Consider the following 27,004-nt stretch of genomic DNA (forward strand, 5'->3'; position numbering starts at 1 on the left):
TATTGAAAAGAATCCGCTCATAAGTGGACCCCCGCAGTTCAATCCTGTGTTGTTCAAGGGTCAACTGCATATACCACATTTTATTTATCCGTTCATCTATCGATGGACGCTTAGGTTGTTTCTGCCTTTTGGCTATCGTGAATAGTGCTGCTATGACCATTGGTATACAAGTATATGTTTGACTTCCTGCTGTCAGTTCTTTTGGACATATACCTAGGAGTGGAATTGATGGGTTATATGGCAGTTCTATGTTTAGCCTTTGGAGAAACTACAAAACTTTACCACAGCAGTTGCATCATTTTACACTCCCACCATCAGTACACAAGGTTTTTAATTTCTCTATGTCCTTGCCAACACTTGTTATCTTCTCTGTGTGTGTGTTTTTTTTTAGTAGCCATCCTAGTAGTTGTGGAGTGGTACCTTATTGTTGTTTTGATTTGCATTTCTCTAATGACTAATGGTGTTGAGCATCTTTTCATGTGCTTATTGGCCATTTGTATGTCTTCTTTGGAGAAATGTCTGTTCAAGTCTTTGGCCCTTTTTAATTGGGTTGTTTTGTTGTTGCTGTTGTTGAGTTTTAGGAGTTCTTTATATATTCTGGATATTAATCCCTTATCAGATATATGATTTGCAAGTATTTTCTCCCATTCTGTTGGTTGTCTTTTTGCTTTAATAATAGTATCCTTTAATGCACCGAAGTCCTTAATTTTGATGAAGTCCCATTTATCTATGTTTTCTTTTATTGCCTATAATTTGGGTGTCCTATCCTTAAAATCATTGCCAAATACAGTGTCATGCAGATTTCCCCCAGTTTTCTTCTAAGATTTTTGTAGTTTTTAGCTCTTAAATTTAGGTCTTTAATCCATTTTTAATTAATCTTTGTTTATTGTGTAAGGTAAGGGTACAACTTCCTTCTTTTGCATGTAAATATCTAGTTTTCCCAACATTTCTTTTGAAAAGACTGTCGTTTTCCCACTGAATAGTTTTGGTACCCTTCTAGAAAATCAATTGGCCATATATGTAAGGGTTTATTTTTAAGCTCTCTATTCTATTCTATTGGCCTATATGTCTCTCCTTCTGACAGTATCATAGTGGGTTTTTTTGTTGTTGTTGTTTTTAATAAATTTTTATTTATTTGCTTATTTATTTTTGGCTGCGTTGGGTCTTTGTTGCTGCACGCGGGCTTTCTCTAGTTGCGGTGAGCGGGGGCTACTCTTTGTTGTTGTGTGCGGGCTTCTCATTGTGGTGGCTTCTCTTGTTGTGAAGCATGGGCTCTAGGCGCGTGGGCTTCAGTAGTTGTGGCTCGTGGGCTCAGAAGTTGTGGCTCACGGGCTTCAGTAGTTGTGGTGCGTGGGCTCTAGAGTGCAGTCTCAGTAGTTGTGGCGCACGGGCTTAGTTGCTCTGCGGCATGTGGGATCTTCCCAGACCAGGGCTCAAACCTGTGTCACCTGCATTGGCAGGCAGATTCTTAACCACTGCACCACCAGGGAAGCCCTATCATAATGTTTTAATTGCTGCAGTTTTGTAGTAAGTTTTAAAATTGTGAAGTTTAAGTCCTCTAATTTTATTTTTTTATTTTTATTTTTTTTATTAATTAATTTATTTTTGGCTGTGTTTGGGTCTTTGTTTCTGTGCGAGGGCTTTCTCCAGTTGCGGCGAGAGGGGGCCACTCTTCATCGCGGTGCGCGGGCCTCTCACTGTCGTGGCCTCTCGTTGCGGAGCACAGGCTCCAGATGCGCAGGCTCAGTAGTTGTGGCTCACGGGCCCAGTTGCTCTGCGGCATGTGGGATCCTCCCAGACCAGGGCTCGAACCCATGTCCCCTGCATTGGCAGGCAGATTCTCAACCACTGCGCCACCAGCGAAGCCCCCTCTAATTTTATTAATCTTTTTTCAAGATTGTTTTGGCCATTCAGGGCCCCTTGTAATTCTATATGTATTTCAGGATCAATCCACTTCTCCATTTCTGTGAAAAAGGCTGTTGGAATTTTCATAGGGATTGTGTTAAATCTATAGATTGTTTTGGGTAGTATTAACATCTTAACATTGCTAAGTCTTTGTATCCATGAACACAGAATATCTTTCCATTTATTTAGGTCTTCTTTAATTTCTTTCAGCAACCTTTTGTAGTTTTCAGTGTACAAGTCTTTCACCTCCTAGGTTAGATTTATTCTTAAATACTTAATTCTTTTAGATACTTTGTAAATGGAATTGCCATCATAATTTCCTTTTCAGAACATTCATTTCTGATGTATTGAAATACAACCGATAATATCTCATTTTTATAAAGAAAGAAATAGGGACTTAGACTAAGTTGTTCAGAGGTCCTTGGCTAGTCAGGTCTCTAACTCCAAATCGACTGTACTCCTTCTCTGAGGATGTAGCTTATCTAGCTCCTTTCCCATTTTGTCCTTTCCCTCAGACTGATGCTCTTCATTGTAAAATAAGAAACACGGGAAAAAAGAAAGAACTGGAGCACTACAACAATTATGCTCCAAATTCTGGCCGGTGTGACAACTGAACCATAAGGAAGCAACTAAGGTCTCAAGGATACCCAGGGATAGCCCATAGATACTTTCATGTTCATTCTTTTCAAGTGGAGGGCCCAGAGGCAAATAACAAAGAGTCAACATTGAATGTGTGACCTCAAAATGCCAAAATATTTGGTGAGAATGACTCAGAAATCAAGAAGCTACTTGTAGCAAATCAAGTACTGTAATACACTGTCACACAGGATAGCTTCTCTTGAACCTGACAAAAGGACTGTGTTACGACATGTACACAGGGTTAAGACTCCGGAGGAACTGGGCGGGGGTGGCTCAGGCTCAGGAGAGGAGCAGTTCTCACCCTGCTATCATGAGGTTGGAGAACAGGAGTGTGTCAGATCACTCAGAGGAGTCTCTAAAAGACACTGGCGGGGGCTTCCCTGGTGGCACAGTGGTTAAGAATCCGCCTGCCAATGCAGGGGACACGGGTTCGAGCCCTGGTCCGGGAAGATCCCACATGCCACGGAGCAACTAAGCCCATGCACCACAACTACTGAGCCTGCGCTCTAGAGCCCGTGAGCCACAACTACTGAGCCTGCCTGCCGCAACTACTGAAGCCCACCCGCCTAGAGCCCGTGCTCCACAACAAGAGAAGCCACTGCAGTGAGAAGCCCGTGCACCGCAACGAAGACCCAACACAGCCAAATATAAATAAATAAATAAATTAATTAAAAAAAAAAAAAAGACACTGGCGGTCTTGGTATGCCTGAAGGAGGGGATGGATGGGCTTTCTCCAGGACCTTGAATGCCATTCAGGAACCACCAGGAAATCCTCTCTTCCCCAGTCCCCACTGAACATTTTCCATCCTCTCCTGAACCTGCTGTCTGACAGGATCCTGAATCTCCACTTCCTGGAGAGTGAGTCTCAGGGAGTTGAGAAATTAGCACATCTTCTCCCTCCTCCTGAAGGGAAGAACATTCTGGATGGAAGACAACACCATAGGCTCTTCTCAATCTCTAGAATAAAGGTTCTATATTACAATGATGTGATTCTTCCACAAAAGATTCTTCTGCTTCCCAAGAAATCCCAGACAAGGGATGGTACAGCCTTCATACTTGAAGAATTGCTAACATTTTTAGGCAGAAAGGTAAGGGGTTGCCTGAGCATATGCATAGGTTTCTCCCTAATGCATGGACTACGGAGAAAATCCCACAGGGCTTCAAAGCTGCCACAGTAACAACCAGATAGAAAACAAGTGGAGAAAGTTCCTAAAGCAAAGCAACGGTGTGGTATCAGGCAACCTTCTCTGTGGCTCAAATTTTAGACATAACAGCCATTTCATTTATATCAGAAAAAAAATAAATAACTGAGGTAGGTCATAATGTTTTAAATTATTTTTCCAGTAGGAATATTACACCCTGATGACATAGACTATTCCCACTTCTTCCACAAATTACCAGCGACTTCCCTCAAAATGGTCCCTTGTCTCCAGACTCTTGCCCTTCGTACCATCCTCACATTGACTGATTAATGTTCTTAAGCATATCACTCCTCTGATCAAAATTTTTCACTGTTTCCTATTGCCAGTAGAATGAAACCTTAATTCCTCTGTATGTCATTTGCGGTTTCCTACCAGTCAGTTTCCCTGCTTACCCCCTACTATGTCCTGATTGCCAGGCTGGTCATGCTCTGAGCTATAGTCATAGTTTCCTCCACTTGTAATGCCAGCTGGGCTTCTCTCTACTTTTCTAACTCTTCCTACTCACTTTTCCAGGCTGGATTCAAATCCCACCTCCTCCACTGCTACCCACACTGACTTTTTCCTGCTATAAATTCCTATAGTACACTCACTGTACACCTCATTTTGGCAGCTTATTTATCGAGTGGTTAATATTGCATGCCTGACTGCACTGGATGCTTTGTGGATACAGAGAATAGAATAAGGTCCTTGCCCTAGAGGAGGAAACTTTGCTGCTTTGTCGTAGTATATTACTGTTTCTTGAGGGCAAGCCTTGACTCCACAGTAAAAATCCAAGTTCTCAAGTTCTTCAAGTATGCCATTCCTATCACAGTGCTACACACATCCCAGGATTTCAGAAAAAGACTTGCTAAATTGAATTAAATCCTCTGTCTCTCTCTCTCTCCCTCTCTCTGTCTCTAGGGCTTATGTAACACTTGAGGATGGTAGCTGAAGTGAAATAGCTAATTTGCTCTAAAATGGCCAAACCTAACAGAACTAGTTCACTTGGGCTAGGCTGAAGGGGTAGGGGCAGTGGTAAGAAAGGAAAAGCCACCCTAGTGTGCTGCCCCATCAGCAACATGGAAAAGTTGCTCAATGCAAGTCCACTCTCCAGCTGGACCCCTGGTTACTAAGAGGTGGAAACCGCTGCAGGGTGAAATCAAATTCCGTGACTGAAAACATGACAAGCAAAGGAGTGAGAAAAGGCAAAATAAGCAGGGTAGGGAAGGAGAGCAGCATAAACTTCCTTGGCCAGACTATGAGCAGCAAAGGGCCATCAAAGAGGGACTGGCCTCCTTTGGACATAACTAAAGACACGCCAGGCCAGCTGTTGGCAACCACAGTTCAGAGCTTCACACATTTGTAGCAATAAAGGCTTGATGTTGGCACTTTTGGTTTCCAGACACCTGCTCCCCGAGGTAACAGCAGTGGGGGGCAGCTGCCCTGAGTGACTCTGAGGTAGACTCTCACACAGGTCCTGAGCTGGAAGGACTCGGACGAGTGGGAACCCCAAACCCCGATCTTCTCCATGGGGCCCTAGGACAAGTTGAAAGATCTAACGCAAAGCAGAAAAGACTGGCGGGTTGGGGAGCAGGGCGGGATGTAACAGAGGCTTCAGGCACCCCCTGTCTCTCCCACCGTAAACCAGAGGAGTCCTCTCCCTGCAGACGACCGGGCTGAACGATCCTCAGGCCAATCAAGGTGCCTGCTGAGTCTTGTGGCAACTACTGGCCACGATTTCCACCCATCTCTTGCCCCGAGGCAGTGGCGGGGTCACCAGAGCCCCTGGTCCGGGCCTCTCCGGGCGCCCGGGACGCTGAAGCTCGAGCTCCTCCTCTTCCCTCCCTCGGCCAGTCCCTCCCCCAGCCGTAGAAGAGGGGGGGCCGGGCTTGGCTCGGCGAGGCCCGTGCATTCCAGAGAGTCGAGCGAGCTAGAGCAACAAAGGAGCCGGGTAGTTGGCGGGGAGAGTCCCGGGGCTGCGGCACAGTACAGCCAAGTGGGCGTCTGGGCCGCAGGCTGGCGCGAGGGTGGAGCCGGGAACCTAGTCCAGCACCCCCGGCCCGCGCCTGGCTTCCATCGCGGGGCCGGGAGGTGGTTTTAATGGTGGGAGAAGGAATGGGGCTAGAGATTGGGGGCCCAGGGGGCTCCCGCAGCTGAAGATAACTAGGATTGCCAGGGGAAGAGGTAGAGGGTTGTGCATCCCGGCCCGAGCCTCCACCGCCCAACATGGGCCCCGGGTTCCAAAGTTTGCGAAGTTGGGCGCCTAGGGCCCGCGGCGCGCGGAGCGTCCGGGGGGGCCCGGCACCGGACTCGCGGGGCGCACAGGTCGCCTGAGCTGCCCCCGAGGCCCCAAGGGTTGCGCGTGTGGCCTGGGGGCTCCGGAGAGCGGGCGGGGGCGCCAGGGCTTCTGCTGAGTTGGCGGGTTTGGCCATGGCCGCTGCCCGCCTCGCACGGGGGCCGGCGCTCCTGCTCCTGGGGCTGTTGCTGCTGCTGCTGCTGGGGGGCCCGGGCCGGGGGGCGGCCTTGAGCGGGAACGCGACCCGGCCTGGGCCGCGGAGCGCGGGCGGGAGCGCGAGAAGGAGCGCGGCCGTGACCGGCCCTCCGCCGCTGCTGAGCCACTGCGGCCGGGCCACCCCCTGCGAGCCGCTGCGCTACAACGTGTGCCTGGGCTCGGCGCTGCCCTACGGGGCCACCTCCACTCTGCTGGCCGGGGACTCGGACTCCCAGGAGGAAGCGCACGGCAAGCTGGTGCTCTGGTCGGGTAAGCGCGCGGGAGCCGGAGCCGGGGGCTGTGGTGATGGGATGCGGGGATTCTCGGAAAGAATAGGCTCAAGCCTGAGCTTTTGAGAGGGCGGGAGCAGCGCCCGGGAGAGTTGCAAGAACGGAGTCTGAAACTTTGGGGGCAGGCTGTATGCAGGATGGGACCGTCAGTGATGAGGCGGGAGGGCGAGGAAGTTGAGGAAGCGGATCACAAAGGCCTGAGCAGGGTGGGTTAGCAAAGGAAAAGGGGGAATGAGGGGCCCGAGAGCGAGGGGGATGGTGGCTCTGAGCCACAGGAAAGGACTTTTTTTTCCTTTTTTTAAGAAAAGGAGATGCTCCACGTAGGTGCCACTATGGAAGCGGGGTCCTCGGGAATTCAAGGAGGTGTTTAGACCTTGGAGAAGAGACTGGGAAATCGAATTGGCAGGAAAAAGGGAAAGATGGGGGTAGAAGATTTAGGCATTGAGGGAGAGGGTGGGGGAAAAGAACTGAGTGAAATTTGTGAAGGGTAAGAAACCCCTGGTGATGAGTAATTAAAAGGTAACCAGAAAGTTCCAGAAATCTTGTTTTGGAAGACAGAAGTCCGGTGATCGTGTCTTGCTTTGACAGGAGATTTCAGTTTCCTCATCTGAAAAATGGGGACTCGGTTCCTTGTCTGAGGTTGTGAAGGAATGAGACTATTCCTTCATTCATTCCTTCATGGATTCCTAACCCATCATTTGTGGGTTCCTTGGAAGTTTGGACCCTCAGGCTGGTCTGGGCTGAGGAAGGACACTTAAGTGTGGGATGTCTAGAGCCCCCTGGATACTTTCATGGTGGTCTGAGGTCCCAGAACCCTCACCTCATGGTGGGATTATGACCCAGACTGAAAAACTGCAGACTGAACCCAAGCAGGTCCTTCTTTAGCAGTGTGGAGTGGATTAGCTCCCCACCTGTCACTCTTCTGGGCTGGGGACCTAAAGAGAAGGGGAGGGAACTGGCCTTGCCACCCCTTGCTTGTAGCTAGGGTGACTCCAAAATTGTCCTTGAAGAAACAGGAAATAAAATCAAAAGGCAGGAGCAGACCTGGCAACCTCCGTCTTTTGATAGGCCTTGGATGCCCCACATCTCAGTTCTGCCCCAGGGATGGGTAAGGATCCTGATAGGGGAGTGTTTGTAGGCTGCCTGTCATTGTCAGGTTGGCCACTAGAGTTCTCAGAGTCTTTGCCGGATGTTGGACAAAGTCATGTCATTCCTGGCTTGGTACAGATGCCAGAGGAAGAACCTGGAGGATGGTACCCATGGTGGAGCCACATCCTTTGTGGGTATCAGGTTCTAAAGTCAACATGTAGGCAGAAACCATGTGTAATCAACAGTAGCTTTGAAAAATCCATAAATGGCCACAACATAAGGTCTATGTGATTTTGCATACATACTCTTTTATGGTAATATGTTTGTATGAATGTGCAACATATAGTAATGTACAGTATATAAGAAGGGGCATACATAGAAAATATAATTTTAGTTTTTAAAATTACATAAATGCAAAAGAGCAGAAGAGGGAAAGGATTTTTAAAAATACACAAAAGAAAGGTATAAACAAGGTTTCTTTGAGTTTAGGAGCCAGCTGTATGGAAAATTTAAATGTCTCAGCACTAGGACTTCCCTGGTGGTGCAGTGGTTAAGAAATCCGCCTGCCAATGCATGGGACACGGGTTCGAGCCCTGGTCTGGGAAGATCCCACATGCCGCGGAGCAACTAAGCCCGTGTGCCACAGCTACTGAGCCTGTGCTCTAGAGCCCGCGAACCACAACTGCTGAGCCCGCATGCCACAACTACTAAAGCCCGTGCACCTAGAGCCCGTACTCCACCACAAGAGAAGACACCTCAAATGAGAAGCCTGCGCACTGCAGCGAAAAGTAGCCCCTGCTCGCCGCAACTAGAGAAACCCTGCGTGCAGCAACGAAGACCCAATGCAGCCAAAAAGTAAATAAATAAATGTTCCTTTAAAAAAAAAAAGTCTCGGCACTAGAATCTCACCCAGTTCTGAGTTGCTCACACTATGAGAGAATATGTGTTCATTCTCTCTCTCTCTTTTTATTTATTTTGCAGGGGCCCATGGTCGAATTCTCCTAAATTAAGTGCATGTGTGATGCTGCCCTTCTGTAGTTACCATCAAATCAGGCAGAAAGGGTATGAACCTCTCTCCAGCCCATACTCCTGAGAGCAGCTGCTGAGCAGGCAGAAGTGGTTTTGGCAGGAAAGTTGAGGAGTCAGAACCATCCGCTGGCTGTGTAGGTTCGAACCTCACTAGCTGTGGCTCTGGTGGGGCAGGGTCCTGCAGGGGTGCCGGCACTGAACCCTGGTCCTTAGTTCATTCTGAGCTCTTCTCTGCTGCCACCCTTCATCCCTCAGCTCAGTCCCATTCCCATATGTGTTCTGGGTGTTCTTTTTCTGTGTCTGGTCTTTCTGCTGGATGTTTTATACGAAGTAGGGCCAGAAGCAGGAGTTGGTGCCAGCTGGGTCAGTGGTTGGGTAGTGAACTGGAGCCGGGTGTGAGAATCACAGACAAGCCTTCTGCTGGGGGTTCTGGCTAGTGATTTGTCCTGTCCTGAGCTGGTGGTCTTGATTTGGCTTTGGACGTGGTCAGTGTCACCTGGCTCTTGGAGGTGTTTTTGTGGGTGAAGATGATTTAGGTTGTCTTCATCTGTAAACTTTTGAAAGTAGAGACTTCTTTACTTTTTTAAAAGTCTCAGAGTTCTGAGTACACAGCTGTCCACTCATTCATTCAGTTAGGTGTCGGGTGCTTGCTATATGTCATTCTGGATCAGGTTCTGGGGCAGATAAAGGCAAAGAATACCGAAAAAAAAAAATAGACAAAGAATTCAGACAGGATCCGAAGACAGATAATTAAACAGGCGTTAGCAACACCTCTGAGAGGTATTGTGACCGGGTGGGATGCTGAATGAACACAAAGGACTCTGGGGAGCAAGGGAAGACCCCCAGAGGAACTGACATTTAACCCACAACCTGAGAAATAAGTAGGAATTACTGGGGCCAAGGAAGATTTGTGTGGGAAGGATAGGAAGAGGGTATAGCATGCACAAAGGTGTAGAGGTGAGAGGGCTTGGTACTTTTAAGGAAGTATAAAAATTTCGGTAGAGCTGGACCAAAGCATTTGAGGGATAGGATTATAAGAGATAAGACCTAGAGAATTAGAAAATAAAGGGATTCATACCCCATGTTGGGAAATTTGGTTGTTTTCCAGAAGATAGTATGGAGCCACTGAAGGCTTTTAAGCAAGAGAGAGATGTAATCATGTTTGCATTTTAGACCGATCTCTTTGAGTACTGTGTGAAGAAGCCACAGGAGGAGGGAAATCCTGGAGCCTGTTTGCTTGTTTAGGGGATGGTTGAAGTAGTCCAGCTGAGAGATGATGGCGGTCAGGACCGGAATAACAGCTTGGAGGAAGTGGACAGATCCCGGAGTTTCAGAGGTAGAACCAATGGGACTTGCTGATGAGCGAGCAGGAGGACCCAGGTTTTAGGCTTGGATGGAAGGTGGTATCATTCCCTTTCGCTAAGCTGGAGAATGCTAGAGAAGGAGGAGGTTTAGGAAGAAAGTATGGGCCATGTGAATTAGAGGCCTTCATTGGACATCTATGTGGAGATTTCCAGCAGATCTGGAGTAAGATTTGCTGAAGAGAGGTACCCACTATGAGCTTCCTCAGCCTAGATTGCTGAGCCTTTGGAAGCATGCCATCAAGTGAGGAAGTTTGCAGCTGAGGTTGGGCCAATTTCTAGGTTTATATAGAACTCAGGTCTGTCTCTCCTATATCTTTCCACTCTCTCGACTTGGGCTTCTTCAGGCACTCAGCATCTTTCCCCAGGATAGCTTGAAATGTCTCCTTTCAGGCATTCCAAGCTGACCAGACAAACATACTATCCAGGCCATGGTCCACCTTCAGCCAAATCTGGTTGGTTTGGTAAATGAGGCAAGAAAGCAGAGAGACCTGCAGCTGGCAAGAGAAACAGGTCCCTGAGAGCCAGCACGTAGCCTCTTTGACCACTGCTGTGCTGTGTGTGCGCACAGGGGTGTGCGGCCCTGTCACCCAGCCGGGGGCAGCCAGTGGGAAAGAGCTGGAGAAGCCGGGAGGAGTTTCTCATTTGCCTCCCAGACACCTAGTTGAGAGACTGAGAGGAGGTCTGTTGTTGGTGATGGTAGGTTGTTTGCAGGGGCAGATCAGGAAGAATTTCCTTAGAGCTGTTCTCAAACCTGGGTGATGGTCAGAATCATTCTAAAAATACACATTTTTAGAAAGTATAAAAATACAGAGAAATACCCACGGGTCCAAGTTTTCATTTTTGCATCAGATTGTTACGTTTTTTTTTTTAATTAATTAATTTATTTATTTATGGCTGTGTTGGGTCTTCGTTTCTGTGCGAGGGCTTTCTCTAGTTGTGGCAAGCGGGGGCCACTCTTCATCGCGGTGCGCGGGCCTCTCACTATCGCGGCCTCTCTTGTTGCGGGGCACAGGCTCCAGACGCGCAGGCTCAGTAATTGTGGCTCACGGGCCCAGCTGCTCTGCGGCATGTGGGATCTTCCCAGACCAGGGCTCGAACACATGTCCCCTGCATTAGCAGGCAGATTCTCAACCACTGCGCCACCGGGGAAGCCCAGATTGTTAAGTTTTTAATTGTGAAATGTAGCATGTATACAGAAGGTGAATAAGACACAGAGGTACTAAATAACAAATAATTATAAAGTGACACCTGAGTCAAGTGATGGTGGGGTCCCCCCAGGAGCTCCCTCTTTGTTTTTTCCAATCATATCCCCCTCCCTCCTCTTCTAGAAGTAACCATTGCCCTGATGTTTTTGGTAATTGTTTCCTCTTTTCTCCATAGTTTTACCATCTAGTTTTGGAATCCCTAAACAGTATATTTCAGTTTTGCATGTTTTTGAACTTTATACAAATGGAATCATGCTGTGTGTATTCTTTTATGTCATTTCTTTTGCTCTACATTATTTTGTAAAATTCATCCATGTTGTTGCAGCTTTTCATTGCTGAATAGTATTCCATTGTAGAATACATCACAATTTATTTATCTATTTTGTTGTTCTTAAACATTTTTTTAAAATAGTTGTTCATTTATTTAGGCTGCTCCAGGTCTTAGTTGCGGCACGCAGTATCTCTTAATTGCGGCACGCAGGATCTCTTAATTGCGGCATGCATGTGGGATCTAGTTCCCTGACCAGGGCTCGAACCCAGGCCCCCTGCATTGGGAGTGTGGATTCTTACCCACTGGACCATCAGGGAAGCCCTACCACTTCTAGTTAACAATGTCCTGGAGGTGTCTACTGAGCCCGTGCACCTAGAGCCCATACTCCACAACAAGAGAAGCCACCACAGTGAGAAGCCCGTGCACCACAATGAAGAAGAGCCCCTGCTCGCCGCAACTAGAGAAACCCCGTGCGCAGCAACGAAGACCCAACGCAACCAAAAATAAAATAATATGGCCATTTAAAAAAAAAGAAAAGAAGTGGTAATAGTAGCAGCACTGGGACCTCCTTGGAGGTCCAGTGGTTAAGACTTCACCTTCCAGTGCAGGGGATGCGAGTTCGATCCCTGGTCAGAGAGCTAAGATCCCACATGCCTCGTGGCCAAAAAACCAAAAACATAAAACAGAAGCAATATTGTAACAAATTCAGTAAAGACTTAAAAAAAATGGTCCACATCAAAAAAAAAATTTTTTTTTAATGGTAGCATCTTTCATCCTTGACTTTTTCTTCATTCTAAAGAGAAAGCTTTTCTACCTTTCACCATTAAATATGATGTTTGGTGTAGGTCTCTTGTAGTTATAAACATTTTATCAGATTAAGGAAGTTTTCTTCTATTCCTAATTTGCCAATTATTATTTTTATCATGGATGGACATTGAATTTTATCAACTACTTTTTCTGTATCTATTGAGATGATCATATGATTTTTTCTTCATTAATCTGTTAACATGGTAAATTGCATTGATGAAATTTTCTCTTTTTTTACAATTTATTTATTTATTTATTTATTTTTGGCTGTGTTGGGTCTTCGTTGCTATGCGCGGGCTTTCTCTAGTTGCCGTGAGCGGAGGCTACTTCTCATTGTGGTGGCTTCACTTGTGGAGCACGGGCTCTAGGCGCACAGGCTTCAGTAGTTGTGGCTCACGGGCTCTAGAGCGCAGGCTCAGTAGTTGCGGCGCACGGGCCTAGTTGCTCCATGGCATGTGGGATCTTCCTGGAACAGGGCTCGAACCCATGTCCCCTGCATTGGCAGGTGGATTCTTAACCACTGCGCCACCAGGGAGGTCCTGATGAAATTTTCTAATGCTAAACCATCCTTGGAACAACGGTTTTCAACTTGACTGATCATCAGAATCACACAAAAAAATTCGTTTTTAAAGTTTAAATTGTGGCAAATGTTATTTTTAAAGTGTATAAATATAGAAAAATGCAGAGACTAATATAACACCTGTGTCTGTATTTTTTCTTTTTGTTTCATATTTTATTAAAGAAATAAAACAAGGGAAATCCCTGGCGGTCCAGTGGTTAAGACTTGCAGCCAAAAAAAAAAAAAGACAGAAAAAGAAAAAGAAAGAAAACAAAACAGATAAAGCTGATGTCCCCTTTCTTCTTGTTTCCAGTTTCATTCCCTTTTCTTCGCTGGGGAGCTTCCCCCATCCCAGTAACTTGCATATTTATTTTTTAAGCTTAATTACTTTAATAAAATAGGTAGTATACGAACATAGTACAAAATTTGAAAGTAGCAAAAGTTAAATCCTTCCACTTCTGTTTCCAGCTACCCATTTCCCTTCCCACAGGCAACCACCAACACTGGTTTGTGTGTATTCTTTTATTGATATCTAACATATGTACAAATGTAGATGTGTCTTTATTCTTTTTTCCTCCCATAACCAGTAGCAGCTCTCTGGGCTGTTCTCCACTCAGCTGCACCCATTAAACAAGACATATTGGAGATTGTTCCATTTCATTGCAAATAGTTCAACCCTGGATAGTGTTCTATTATATTGATATGTGATATTTTATTTAGTAGGTCTACTCTTGATGGATAAATATTAAGGTGTTTCTACTCTTTTGTTATTACAAACAGTACTGCAATGAATAATCTTATATACGATTTTTGTGAACGTGTGAAGTGGAATTGCTAGTATAACATTTTACAGCTAATGTCAAATAGTCTCCACAAATGTTTACTAATTTTTAGTCCTACTAAAAATATACAAAAGTGCCAGTTTCCCCCCCACTCTTGCCAATACAGCATTTTCAAATGTTTTGATCTTTATCCTTCTAATGGTTAAAAAATTATATGTCATCGTAGTTTTATTTCACATTACTGAGTGAGACTGAACATCTCTTTATGTTTTTAAAGGCCATTTGTATTTTCTGTTGTTTGTCTTTTGCCCATTTTTCTATAGGATTATGAATTTCTTATTGATTTGGAAGAGCTTTATGCATGTAAGGAAAGTAATTCTTTACCTGTGATACATATTGGAAATATATTTTCTCAGTGTGTTGCTTTTCTTATGATCTTGTTTGTTTTTTACCCTACTGAATTTATCTATTTTTCTGAGGTCTTTTCTTTAAACCTTTTATTTCAAAACTTCTGAGTTTTGTGTCATACTTCAAAATGCATTCTCCACTCAAAGATTTAAAACAACATTTTCCACTTTTTCTTCTAGTACTCTGATTTCTTAAAATAATGTAGTTATTTTTGATTCATCTGGAATTTATTTTTATGTAAGAAATGGGGTAAGGATTCAACTTATTTTTTCCCTAGATGCCTCCTCAATTGTCTTTTAATATTTATTTAATAATCTATTTTTTCCTTGGGTAATTTATTTTTAAAGTACAAAACAATATTTAAAATGAGATAAAAAGAAAAACAAATTACACGTTTTAAAAAGCTGATAATTATCACAAATATCACAAATTCCAGAAAAATAACACAATATTGTTTGTGTGTGTGTGTGTGTGTGTGTTCTAGTTATTTATTGCTGTATTACAGACCACTTCAGATCTTGGTGGCTTAAAACAAGAACCATTCCTTTTGCTCGTGAATCTGCAGTCTGGACAGCACTCAGCAGGGATGCCTTGTTTCTGTTCCCTGATATCTGTGGCTTTCACTGGGATAACTGGAAAAGCTAGGAACTCGAAAAACCCAGCATCTCTTTCTCTTTCTTCTTTTGACCCCAGGGCCTCTCTATGTGGTCTCTCCACCAGGCCTCTCCAGCAGGACAGCCTCGGGATTGTTGGTCTTATTTCATGGCAACTGGGATCCAAGAACAAGTGTTCCAAGAGAGACCCAGGCAAAAGCCAAATGGCTTCTTATTATTATCCAGGCTTGAGAGTCTGAGAACGTCACTTCCACCACATTTTATTGGTCAAGCAAGTCACTAAGGCCAGCCCATATTCCACAATATTTTTTTAAAATATTTATTTTTTAATTAATTTATTTTATTTTATTTTTGGCCGTGTTGGGTCTTAGTTGCAGCACGCGGGATCTTCGTTGCGGCGCACAGGCTTCTCTTTAGTTGTGGCTCACGGGCTCCAGAGCACGTGGGCTCTGTAGTTTGCAGCACGCGGGATCTCTAGTTGAGGCACTCGGGCTTAGTTGCTCCGCGGCATGTGGGATCTTAGTTCCCCGACCAGGGATCAAACCTGCGTCCTCTGCATTGGAAGGTGGATTCTTTTTTTTTTTAAATAAATTTATTTATTTATTTATTTATTTATTTATTTATTTATTTATTTTTGGCTGTGCTGGGTCTTCACTGCTGCGCGTGGACTTTCTCTAGTTGCAGCGAGTGGGGGCTACTCTTTGTTGCGGTGCGCGGGCATCTCATTGCAGTGGCTTCTCTTGTTGTGGAGCACGGGCTCTAGGCACGTGGGCTTCAGCAGTTGTGGTACGTGGGCTCAGTAGTTGTGGCTCATAGGCTCTAGAGCGCAGGCTGAGTAGTTGTGGCGTACGGGCTTAGTTGCTCCGCGGCATGTGGGATCTTCCAGGACCAGGGCTGGAACCCGTGTCCCCTGCATTGGCAGGTGGATTCTTAACCACTGTGCCACCAGGGAAGTCCCAGAAGGCGGATTCTTAACCACTGGACCATCAGGGAAGTCCCCACAGTATTTTTATTAAGCATCTGCCTGTTGCTCCTCTAAAATACATATTACTCTAGGGAGCCCCTCCGCATTTAAAATATATTGCTTAATAAACATCCAGTAAAATTCACTTTTTCTTTGTTGTCACAGTTCTATGAGTTTAGACAAACGCATAGAGTTCGGATGCAGCCACTACATTCAAGATAGAGAACAGTCCCATCACCTCCAAATGTTCCCTCGTGTTGCCCCTTAGTAGGCAGAGCCCTCTCCTACCCCAGCCCCTGGCAACCACTGCTGTGTACTCCACCCACACCCTCTCAGCCAAAATCTTTGAGACTGGGTTCTCCATCTAGAGTGATAAAGGTCCCCCAGGTGATTCTGATTTGAGTCAGGTCTGAGAACTGTTGCCCAAGGACATTGCTTCTTAAGTGACAGGAACTTGCTCTGCACCCTTGGAATAGGTTTTGTCTAGTGAGAGCTGTGAATGGTCAGAGGCCTCAGATTACTAATAGTGACAGCTAATATCTCTTGAGTGCTTAGTACATGACAGGTACTGCGCTAAGCACATTTGATGCATTATCTCACTCTACACCACCGTTCCACAAGGTAAGTCTATTCAATATTATCTCCATTTCACAGATGAGGAAACTGAGGCTAGACATAGAGATTAAGTAATTTGTCTAAGATCACACAGCCAGGAAATGATAGAGCCACGAATTGGACCCAGGCAGGCTAATTGCAGTGTCCATGCTCCTTATCCCTCTGCTATATTACCTTCCTCCCAAAAAGAGCAGTTACCTGCTCTCACCACCCCCAGCCTGGGCAGTCACCCACGTTGGCTCTCACATCCTCAGAAGCTTTTCCTAATACAACTTCTTGTTTGGGAAATAGGTGTTCCTGAAGCAGGGGTGATTCAGGAGGGGCGAAGGGGGTAGAATGCTGAGTGAGCCCAGCCACAGGGAGAGCAGGGTAGAGGCCTGGGCTGGGGTAGAGGTGCTGGGAGACCTCCACCTGTTTCTTTCTGGCTGACAGCACCTTTCCTCCCCCTGCACTGGACACAGCACTGTTTCTCTCCATCTGATTTCCTGTTTCCTCCTCTGGCTTTGGAGTACCTGGCTCCCCTGACTACCTCTTCTTAAGCTCCAACCTGTTCTCTATCTCACCTCAGCTTGGTAAGAGGAACAAGGGTCCTGGGGTCTGGGCAAGGGGAAGCAACTCCTGGTTCTGGTGCACGGGCCCTGTGAGGGAGGGTCCCACAACACTCCTTCCCTGTGGACTGTAGAAGGTTTTAACAATGTCCCTGAAAAAGTAGAAGGTAAATTGACCTGGGGTTCTCAGCCAGAGGTGCTAACATTCCCTTAGCGGGGCATTTGGAAATGGGGGCTGTTTCTTAAGAACTTTAATTGAATTGTAATATACACACAGAAAAGTGCACAGTTTGATTTTCACAAAGTAAATACACCCATGAAACCAGAACCAGATCAAGAAATAGGACATCACCAGCGTCCCAGACGTTCCTCTTCAGGCCTCTTCCAATCCCCACCCTGGAGTGGGAGGGGTGAGGAGCATTTTTTGGCTGTCACCAGGACTTAGGGGTTCTCTTGGCATTTAGTGGGCAGGGTCTAGGGATGCCAAATGTCCTGCAGTACCTGGGACACTCCTGCAGCACAAAGAACGGTCAAGCCTAAATGCTCTGCTGAGAAACGCCGTGCCTGACCGTCCTGAGCAGTCATGGCCTGCAGCGTGGCAAAGAGAGATGCCTTAGGCCCGGGGAACAGCGGTGCAGCTGTGTCTGTCTGTGGGTCAGAGTGATGAGGGGTCTTCACTGCAATGTGTCCACACTGTCGCTACCCCCAGGCCTCCGGAACGCCCCCCGCTGCTGGGCAGTGATCCAGCCCCTGCTGTGTGCTGTGTACATGCCAAAGTGTGAGAACAACCGGGTGGAACTGCCCAGCCGCACCCTCTGCCAGGCCACCCGTGGCCCCTGTGCCATCGTGGAGAGGGAGCGGGGCTGGCCCGACTTCCTGCGCTGCACCCCCGACCACTTCCCCGAGGGCTGCCCGGTAAGTGCTCTGTGGGGCAGGGTCTGGGCTGGGCGGGACCAGGCACAGGACAGGGCCCAGCAGGGGCAGAGGAGCTCAGCGCCTTCTCTTCTGGGAGATCCCAAGTCTACAGCCATGGCGTCAGTGAGCCACAGACCCAAACTGAAGCTCGCCAAGCTGAGCCAGTCTATCAGGGATTATCTATCTATTTATAAAAAGATTTTTGAGCACCCACTCTGTTAGGTGATGGGGAGTTACAGGAGTCATGAATGACAAACCTATGCTCGGGAAGTTTATTGTGTATTTAGGGAGTCAAGGCTTGCACATGTAAAACAGCTAAGAGACACCGAGACCGGGGATGTGATCTAGTTCTGGGTGGTGAAGGACAGCACATTAATAATAATAATAATAATGGTAGTAATACTAATTATTATTATTTATTACCTTCCAAATACTATTATAAACATCTTACATTTATTTATTCATTTAACTCTTAGACCACACCATGAAGTAAGTATTGCTATCCTATAGATCAGGAAACTGAGCTAACAGAGAGGTCAAATAATTTGCCCCAGGCTATGCAGTCATGAGTGGCAAGGCTAGGATTCAAATGCTGGAAGGTTGTCTGCAGCGCCTGGGCTCTTGGCCTCTCTGCCATGCTACCTTCGCGCCGCTTATTAAACCAAAGGTCACCCGAGCCTACTGCTCCCCTGTGCACTTTCTCCTCTTCTCTCATTGCCAGAATGAGGTGCAGAACATCAAGTTCAACAGTTCAGGCCAATGTGAGGCTCCCTTGGTTCGGACTGACAACCCCAAGAGCTGGTATGAGGACGTGGAGGGCTGTGGGATCCAGTGCCAGAACCCGCTCTTCACCGAGGCCGAGCACCAGGACATGCACAGCTACATCGCGGCCTTCGGGGCCGTCACGGGCCTCTGCACGCTCTTCACCCTGGTCAGCGGAAGGCAGGCCCGTGGGTGGAGGGTCAGGGGAGCGGCAGGGCCCAGGACCCTCAGGCAGCCTATAAAGTAGGAAGGGAGCCGATTGTCACTGAGAGAGGCTGGGCTCTGGGAGAGGGGGGAGGAGGACTTGGCAGGGGTCCTGGGGGAAGGGTGGCGATAAGAGGGGTCCGGGGGTTCAGATTAGGGCAGCAGAATAACCCTAACCTCACAGAATGGGCCCCACTTCTCTCTTCTAGGCCACATTTGTGGCTGACTGGCGGAATTCCAATCGTTACCCTGCTGTCATTCTCTTCTACGTCAACGCGTGTTTCTTCGTGGGCAGCATTGGCTGGCTGGCCCAGTTCATGGACGGTGCCCGCCGGGAGATCGTCTGCCGTGCTGATGGCACCATGAGGCTTGGGGAGCCCACGTAGGTGTCTTGCAGACCCAGAGGCGAGGGTGAGGGGAAGAGGCTGATGTGCGTTTTCCACAAAAGGGGTAGGTAGGTCTTGAAACGGAGAGTTCAGCGTGGGATTCAGCTTTGCCTTGTTGCACCCAAGGTCTCCAGCATTAGAGCCTGGACTGTTTGCATCTGTTCAAAGGGGCATCGTCTGTATCCTCTTCACTTCTGACCTGAGCTTGGTCTCCAAGCCCTGACTGCTAGGGAACCTCCAGACCTTAGAAGCCAGGGGACTGGGGACAGGGCGGAGAGACTTCGTAGAGGGAGTACAGAATGACTGCCCCAAATGACGCTCCACATGTCTGTGCAGCTCCAACGAGACCCTGTCCTGTGTCATCATCTTCGTCATCGTGTACTATGCCCTGATGGCCGGCGTCGTCTGGTTTGTGGTCCTCACCTATGCCTGGCACACCTCCTTCAAAGCCCTGGGGACCACCTACCAGCCTCTCTCGGGCAAGACCTCCTACTTCCACCTGCTCACCTGGTCGCTCCCCTTTGTCCTCACGGTGGCAATCCTCGCCGTGGCCCAGGTATAGTGACTGGTAGGGGGTGGGGATCTGAGTGGGGCGGGCTTGGGTGAGGGAGACAGTGACTGACTCTGTCCCCCCACCCCTTCCTGCTCTAGGTGGATGGGGACTCCGTGAGCGGCATCTGTTTTGTGGGCTATAAGAACTACCGATACCGTGCTGGCTTCGTGCTGGCCCCGATCGGCCTGGTGCTCCTTGTGGGAGGTTACTTCCTCATCCGAGGTGAGTGAGGACCGGGCCAGGACTGGTTGGGCAGCAAAATGTGCTGAGCATCTGCTCTGTGTAAGTAGGAGCCAGGAGCTGCCAGCTCTGCTGCCTTTGAGGTGGGACCTCAGCTGCCTCATGCAGGACCTTGGTGCAAAGGGGAAGGTGCCCATGGGCAGACTCAGCACCACGGCACTTGGTGCAGGCAGCACCTTTGTGCGGGCCAGAAAAATACTCCCCTTACTCCAGCTTTGTGCCAGGGCTCATGGCTTGTTGAGTGGAGCTTGGGCTGGATTCCAGCCCCTGGTCAGCCCTGGCCAGATGCCCTTGTGTGGTGAACACCCTGAGCAACCACCCTGCCCGCATGGGCCAGCTGGGAGCCTTCAATCATGTGCGCGCGCCCTGAATTTATATACATGCTCAGTCTTTGGAGCTTCATTTCTCCTTTCTGCTCATAGTGTGAGTGCGCACGCACACACACACACACACAGAGTTTTCACAACATGCACAGATTCTCTGTTTCCTCATTTCCCTGTCTCAATCTGCCACCTCCACAATAAGCCTCCGTATCTTAGCTCATTTTCGTTGAGTGTTCTTTGTAAACTTCAGTTTCCTCCCCCAGCACTATCTGTCTTCTGTTCAGCCCATCTCGTTTCCCTCTCTTTGGCAGTGGCTGAGCCTCTGATTTATATTTTGTATCTGTGTGATCCTGTGTGGCTAGTGCGAGCCAGTGTTGAAACTAATCCAGACTGAGATGTGTCACAAGTATAAAATACACACTGCACTTCAAAGACTCAGCACATTCAGAAGTAAACTGTCTCATTAACAGTGTGTTATATGAATTACATGTTGAAATGATAATGTCATAAACAATGATATATTGTTTATAAAATATATTGAAGTTAGCTTCATTTGTGTCCCTTTACTTTTTGAAGGTGGCTTCCAGGAAATTGGAGATTATGAATGTGGCTCACATTATATTTCTCTTGGACAGCACTGCCCTGGAGTCTCTTCTTAGGCCTTTTCCATCATAATAGCTTTGACCTGCTGCCTTACTTGGGGAGGCCGGACCAGGACTGAGGCATCTTTCGTCTCCACTGACCATCTGTGCCCTGCCCAAGTCTTTCCAGTCCATGGCACATCTGCCACCAGCTGTGCTCCAGTGTCTCCAGTTCCCCAAGCTTTAAATCAGCCCAGAAGTCATCAGACCTGGGACTCCAGGACCATGGGACCCTCCCCTGCCACGCACCTATTCCACCCAGGAGAGTGGCCTGGCCTCCGCTAATGTCTGCCATCTCCCTTCTGTTCAGGAGTCATGACCCTGTTCTCCATCAAGAGCAACCACCCTGGGCTGCTGAGCGAGAAGGCAGCCAGCAAGATCAACGAGACCATGCTGCGCCTGGGTGAGTGTGCCGTCCCAACACCGCACCCTCTGGGGAAGAGTCTTGGAGCCTGAAGTACATTGTGGGGCAAGTTAGCAGCCAGGGAGGCAAGATAAGGCCATGTGTGTGTGTGTGTGTGTGTGTGTGTGTGTTGGTGCTGATGGTGGTGGTGGTAGCAGCTGAAAAGAGAAGGTAGCTTCTTTCTCATTTGGAAGAATTCAAGTTCATGTCAAGACTGCTTCCTCATGTCTACTTCCCTCCTGCTGGGACCCTCCCAGAGTGGCCTTAAGTGCCTCCAAAATCTTGTCTTATTTTGGAGAAAACAGTTCTTTTTAAAATTTTTTTATTGGAGTATACTTGAATTATAATGTTGTGTTAATTTCTGGTGTACAGCAAAGTGATTCAGATATAGATATAGATATATTCTTTTCCATTACGGTTTATCACAGGATATATTTTTTTAAGTTTTCATGTAATCTTTTTTTTAAAATTTCTTATTTATTTATTTTTTTATTTTTGGCTGCGTTGGGTCTTCGTTGCTGTGCGCGGGCTTTCTCTGGTCGCGGTGAGCGGGGGCTACTCTTCGTTGCGGTGCACGGACTTCTCATTGCGGTGGCTTCTCTTATTGCGGAGCACGAACTCTAGGCTTCAGTAGTTGTGGCACGTGGGCTCAGTAGTTGTGGTTTGCAGGCTGTAGAGCGCAGGCTCAGTACTTGTGGCGCATGGGCTTAGTTGCTCTGCAGCATGTGGGATCTTCCCGGACCAGGGATCGAACCCATGTCCCCTGCATTGGCAGGCGGATTCTCAACCACTGTGCCACCAGGGAAGCCCCTATCACAGGATATTGATTATAGTTCCCTGTGCTATACAGTAGGACCACGTTGTTTATGTATCTTATATATAGTAGTTTCTGTCTGCTAATCCCAAACTCCTAATTTATCCCTCCCCCCCTTTCCCCTTTGGTAACCATAAGTTTGTAGAGAAAACAGCTCTTAAACTGAGCCCAGCACGAATTCACCCCCGACTCAGCTGTCTTTCAGGCCCGAGTGGGCGAACACCCTCTTCCCCACTGCTGCTTCCATACCTGGGATTGGTGACGCCCTGTCCCACCCCTGTCCCTCCGCAGGCATTTTTGGCTTCCTGGCCTTTGGCTTTGTGCTCATCACCTTCAGCTGCCACTTCTACGACTTCTTCAACCAGGCTGAGTGGGAGCGCAGCTTCCGGGACTACGTGCTGTGAGTGGGGGGCTGGGGGCTTGGGGGCAGCAGTGGTGGGAGCTGGAGACCCTCCTCTGCTGTCCAGCAGGGGTCTGCCAGGTCCCTGCCTCAGATGACAAGAGAAACTGCCCATCTTGCTCTGGGCGCTTAAGCTGATAGTTGTTCTGTAATTTGTAAACATGGCAGACAGCCCTCTGGGTCCCTGCCCAGCTCCACCCTTCCCTTTCACCCCCAAGGCTCTCTGGCTGGTATGTTTGTAACTGTTAAGCCATCCTGTGTTTTGGCTTCTCCAACTGACTCTTGCATTGGCCACAGAAGTTGTTTGCTATTTCTCATGGACTCTTTACAGAGCTTATTGCAAATCCCTGCACAGAAGTAGTTACCTCTCTACCATAGGTTAATAACCCATTAATGCTTTCTGGTTTTGCCTGTGCTTTTTTATGTCACAATGAGGATGAATCTGAGAAGGTAACACATCTCAGCTGCTTAAAGAAGTGCAGTACCTACCGATACCAAGAATAGCAGTTAAAATGCTCATTAAAATCTGACTGCTTCAGACTCTTCCTTAAAGGCTCCAGCAGCTTCCAACGTGGGAAGCTTTACACCACACCGATGCCTACGTCCCTCCCCCAGAGATTTGATTTAATTGTCTGGGGTGTGGCCCAGACATCAGGAGTCATTAAAAGCTCCCAGGTGACTCTAATGATCACCCAGAATTGCAAATCAGGGCTGTGGGCTTCCCTCTTTCTAAAGTGTTTGGATTGATTGTCTGGGCACCCACCCAGGAGACTTAGAAAGCCTCAACTGTGTACTACCCCTCACCACAGGTGCCAGGCCAATGTGACCATCGGGCTGCCCACCAAGAAACCCATCCCCGACTGTGAGATCAAGAATCGCCCTAGCCTCCTGGTGGAGAAGATCAACCTATTTGCCATGTTTGGAACCGGCATTGCCATGAGCACCTGGGTCTGGACCAAGGCCACGCTGCTCATCTGGAGGCGCACCTGGTGCAGGTGGGGTCAGCAGCAGCCTGTCCTGACCCTGCTGCCTTGTTCTCTCAGCCTCGGCATCTGTTAGGCTTTGTCTGGTCTCACGTGTCCCAGCACAGCCTTGAGCAGGTGTGATTTCTAAGGGCCTGCCCTGGGCCGCCGAAAGCGGCCTTTTCTGCGGCTCACCACTGCCCCCTGGTGACACCTCCTGTCCTTGGGAGGATGGGCCAAGGGCTGAGCCAGCTGCCGGTGTCTTCTAAGAGTGGAGTGATTTGAGAACGGAGCGCAGGAGCCCTGCATTCTAGGCCCCCTTTTTGGCACAGAAGGCCTCTACCCCTCAGGGTCCTTGAGGCCGTCTGGAGGCTCCTTTCCTGGATGGAACGGATCCGCTGGTCTTTTGCAAGATTTGAAGGGAAGCAGCTGCTCCTCTATGCCCCTTCCCCCACCCTTTCTGCCCTCAGGTTGACGGGGCAGAGTGACGATGAGCCCAAACGGATCAAGAAGAGCAAGATGATCGCCAAGGCCTTCTCCAAGCGGCGCGAGCTGCTGCAGAACCCAGGCCAGGAGCTCTCCTTCAGCATGCACACTGTCTCCCACGACGGGCCTGTGGGTGAGCTTCCACCCCATTCCCAGTTTCCTTCTAGGCCGGTGTGGCCTCATGGACTGTTTGGAAGGCTGTGAGGAATGGCTCCCTCCTCTCTCTCACACACTGGTTCTCCTCCAGTCCCCACCCTGCCCCCATCCCAGGCCACTCTCCCCTCTCTGTTCCTGCCCCTGGATATTGCTTGCTGGTGCTTTGGTTCCAAAGGACTCATCTCCCTCGCCTTCAACTGTCTTCTCCAGCTGTTCTCCCTGGGCTACAGGAAGTCAGGTTCCAGGGACTGGATTTCTGGCCTCTTGTGAGGCCCCTCTCTTCAGGCTGGGGATGTGTAGAGATTGCTGTGTTCACTAGGGCAGGCTTTCTGTGCTAAGTCGAGTGGGAGCCATGGGCTGGGGGATGGTGAATGGTGCTAAATAAGGGAGGAGCGGTCATTGTGAGGGCCTGGGCGGTCATGGTACCTTATCCTTTCCTTCCACCCCCACAGCGGGTTTGGTCTTTGACCTCAATGAGCCCTCGGCCGATGTGTCCTCTGCTTGGGCCCAGCATGTCACCAAGATGGTGGCCCGGAGAGGAGCCATACTGCCCCAGGATGTGTCTGTCACCCCTGTGGCAACTCCAGGTATGGGGTTCCGGCTTCTGTAGGAAGGTGGGGGACGTAGAGGCTGGAGGTTCCTGGGACTGGAGTACCAGGGGCTGCCAGCAGGGGAGGGGAGGGAAAAGCCTTGGAGGATCTAAAGTGTGGGTTCCTGAGCTAAAAGAGTAGGGCCCCGAGGAGAGAAGGCATGATGTGGACACAGTTAGGGTCCCAGGCTCACGTTCTCTCTCCCACTGTCAGTACCCCCGGAGGAAAAAGCCAACCTGTGGCTGGTTGAGGCAGAGATCTCCCCAGAGCTGGAGAAGCGCCTGGGCCGGAGGAAGAAGCGGAGGAAGAGGAAGAAGGAGGTGTGCCCGCTGGTGTCGCCCCCTGAGCTCCACCACCCTGCCCCGGGCCCTGCCCCTGCCTCCAGTGCTGTCCCTCGGCTGCCCCAGCTGCCCCGGCAGAAGTGCCTGGTGGCCGCGGGTGCCTGGGGAGCTGGGGACTCCTACCGACAGGGAGCCTGGACCCTGGTCTCCAACCCCTTCTGCCCAGAGCCCAGCGCCCCAGCCCCCCTGGCCTGGGCGCAGGGCCGACGGCAGGGGCTAGGGCCCATTCACTCCCGCACCAACCTGATGGAGGCAGAACTCATGGACGCAGACTCGGACTTCTGAGCCCGGAGAGCAGGACCTGGGACAAGAAGGAGGAACAAATACCGTTCGGAGGCTGTTCTTCCTGCCTGAGAGTGCTTCTCCAGGGTCTCCTCTTCCCGAAAACCTGAGGGCCCAGTGCCCTCCCAGGAGAGTTCAGTATGTCTGGCTCACGGCAGCAGGACTGTGGGAAAGAGCCCTGACATCTCCACGGACAGGCCTTACCCGGGGCGGGGCCCTGGAACTCAGGGTCCTTGTTTCTGCCCCACCTGGCTGGCAGCGTCAGTCTCCAGTGGGGGTCATGGGGTATGCAGAGCTCGTGGTGGGCAGTAAAGGTGCAGGCAGGGGTGACAGTACTCGGAGTGGGCTGTGGTGACCAGCAAGGCAGGCTGCCCTTTTGGGTGCCAGTGGGTGCCCTTCCCTGGCACTCTCAGACCAAAAGTGTTGCTTGTGTCATTAGCCCTTTGTCCATGGGAGGACAGAGCTCCTTTCCCCCTCTTCAGGGTGGTTGCGGGGCTGGGAGTGCTTACTCCCATAGGGCCTGTAACCTTTCTTTATAAAGTGTCCAGCTGGCTCCACTCCAGGCCACTAAGCCACCCTGGGTTTTCCTGCACCCTTCTTCCCCTTTCCCATTTCAGTTCAACCAGGCCAACCTCTTCCCGTTTCCTGTTTGTTGATTAGGACCCAGCATCGCAGCATTGTCTATCCTGCCCCCAAACCCCACCCCTTTGCTGCTGGGCTCCATCTCCAGGTGAGAGATTAGTTCAGCTATGGAGCCTGGCGTGGCATAGAAGCAGTGAGTGACGGGGAGCCTCTGGGCCTCCAAGAGATGCATGTTATCTTTTCCTGTATCTGTCCAGTGGGGGATGGATCCTCTGACTTGAGGGGCTCCCCTGGGAAGCTGCTGACACTTCAGCCAGGCAGGAAAGCTTCCTTCAACTTCCACAACCAGTGGGTAAAGAAGTTCCCACCTCTCATAACCCCCATCCGAGGCCCCAGTTTCAAGAACCAGACAGCAGGAAGCCTTAGCAGCTGGCTGGGTTCCAGATCAGGGGGTAGGGATGGGGAGACAAAATATAAACAGTAAATAAAAGGTTTTTGTATAAACTCTTGATGTGCTTCTTTCCATAGGCCCCGTCTTGACCTGTTTACGTGGTCCTGATCTAATTTGTCTTCCACTTCCTCTGAAAGCTATTCTGAAAGGCCAAGAGCTTGGTGCTAGTGAGGTCACAGCTGACAGATGTCAGGCTGATGTCAGCTTAATGTGCTGGCTGTCCTTCCTGGCCAGTTGGTTCTATATAAGGACAAAAGCTCTGGCCACAGCTGCCTCACTGGGCATTGATCATAAGACGAATGAGCAAGAACATGCAGCTTGTCCCTGGAGTGATGATTGGAAGCAAGTGTCCCCCTGCTGGGGAGTGTCGATGGGCATGGCTCCTCATAGCAATCCTGGGCCCCCCTCTGGGGACCTCTTGCCTCAACAAGGGATGTCTGTGGGATCAGGTGCATTTGGATCCACAGATTCCTCCTTTGGGCAGTCAAAGGAATCCAGCTTCCCTGAGAGAAGGCTGCTAGCCTCACTTCCTCCAAAAAGATGTCAGTAGAAAACTGGAAACTAGGCTTAGGATCCTGTGGAAAGGAGATCTGCGTAGGAAAGGGGATGGTACCCACAGACAACTCAGAGGGTACTGTGGAGTATTGGCCATGCTTGTCTGGGGGTGTAGCTCAAGTGATGGGGACACAAGCAATTTGCCCAGAGCCAAATTCCAGGGGAAGAGGAAAGGGAACTAACACTGATCATCTTCT

The 27,004-nt window shown here is 49.0% G+C and overlaps 1 protein-coding gene across 1 annotated transcript; it reads left to right on the plus strand.

Annotated features, from left to right (window-relative positions):
* The first annotated feature begins 5,564 nt into the window (after positions 1–5,564).
* On the plus strand, positions 5,565–26,305 carry SMO (smoothened, frizzled class receptor). The gene is made up of 12 exons (XM_061198711.1): positions 5,565–6,486; positions 17,471–17,676; positions 18,398–18,607; positions 18,852–19,024; positions 19,365–19,584; positions 19,680–19,803; positions 21,096–21,188; positions 22,294–22,402; positions 23,212–23,397; positions 23,835–23,983; positions 24,459–24,593; positions 24,810–26,305. The coding sequence occupies exons 1-12, from the start codon at positions 6,156–6,158 to the stop codon at positions 25,220–25,222; spliced, it is 2,349 nt and encodes a 782-aa protein (XP_061054694.1). The 5' UTR covers positions 5,565–6,155; the 3' UTR covers positions 25,223–26,305.
* Positions 26,306–27,004: the final 699 nt, after the last annotated feature.

The sequence above is a fragment of the Eubalaena glacialis genome, chromosome 8, assembly GCF_028564815.1.
Source record: "Eubalaena glacialis isolate mEubGla1 chromosome 8, mEubGla1.1.hap2.+ XY, whole genome shotgun sequence".
NCBI lineage: Eukaryota > Metazoa > Chordata > Mammalia > Artiodactyla > Balaenidae > Eubalaena > Eubalaena glacialis.

Excerpts from the sequence above, each read along its gene's own strand:
- SMO (XM_061198711.1), top strand. The coding sequence starts at position 6,156 with ATGGCCGCTGCCCGCCTCGCACGGGGGCCGGCGCTCCTGCTCCTGGGG. Across the intron at positions 19,025-19,364 it reads ATGAGGCTTGGGGAGCCCAC|CTCCAACGAGACCCTGTCCT; the intron begins GTAGGTGTCTTG and ends ATGTCTGTGCAG. Across the intron at positions 23,398-23,834 it reads TGGAGGCGCACCTGGTGCAG|GTTGACGGGGCAGAGTGACG; the intron begins GTGGGGTCAGCA and ends TTCTGCCCTCAG.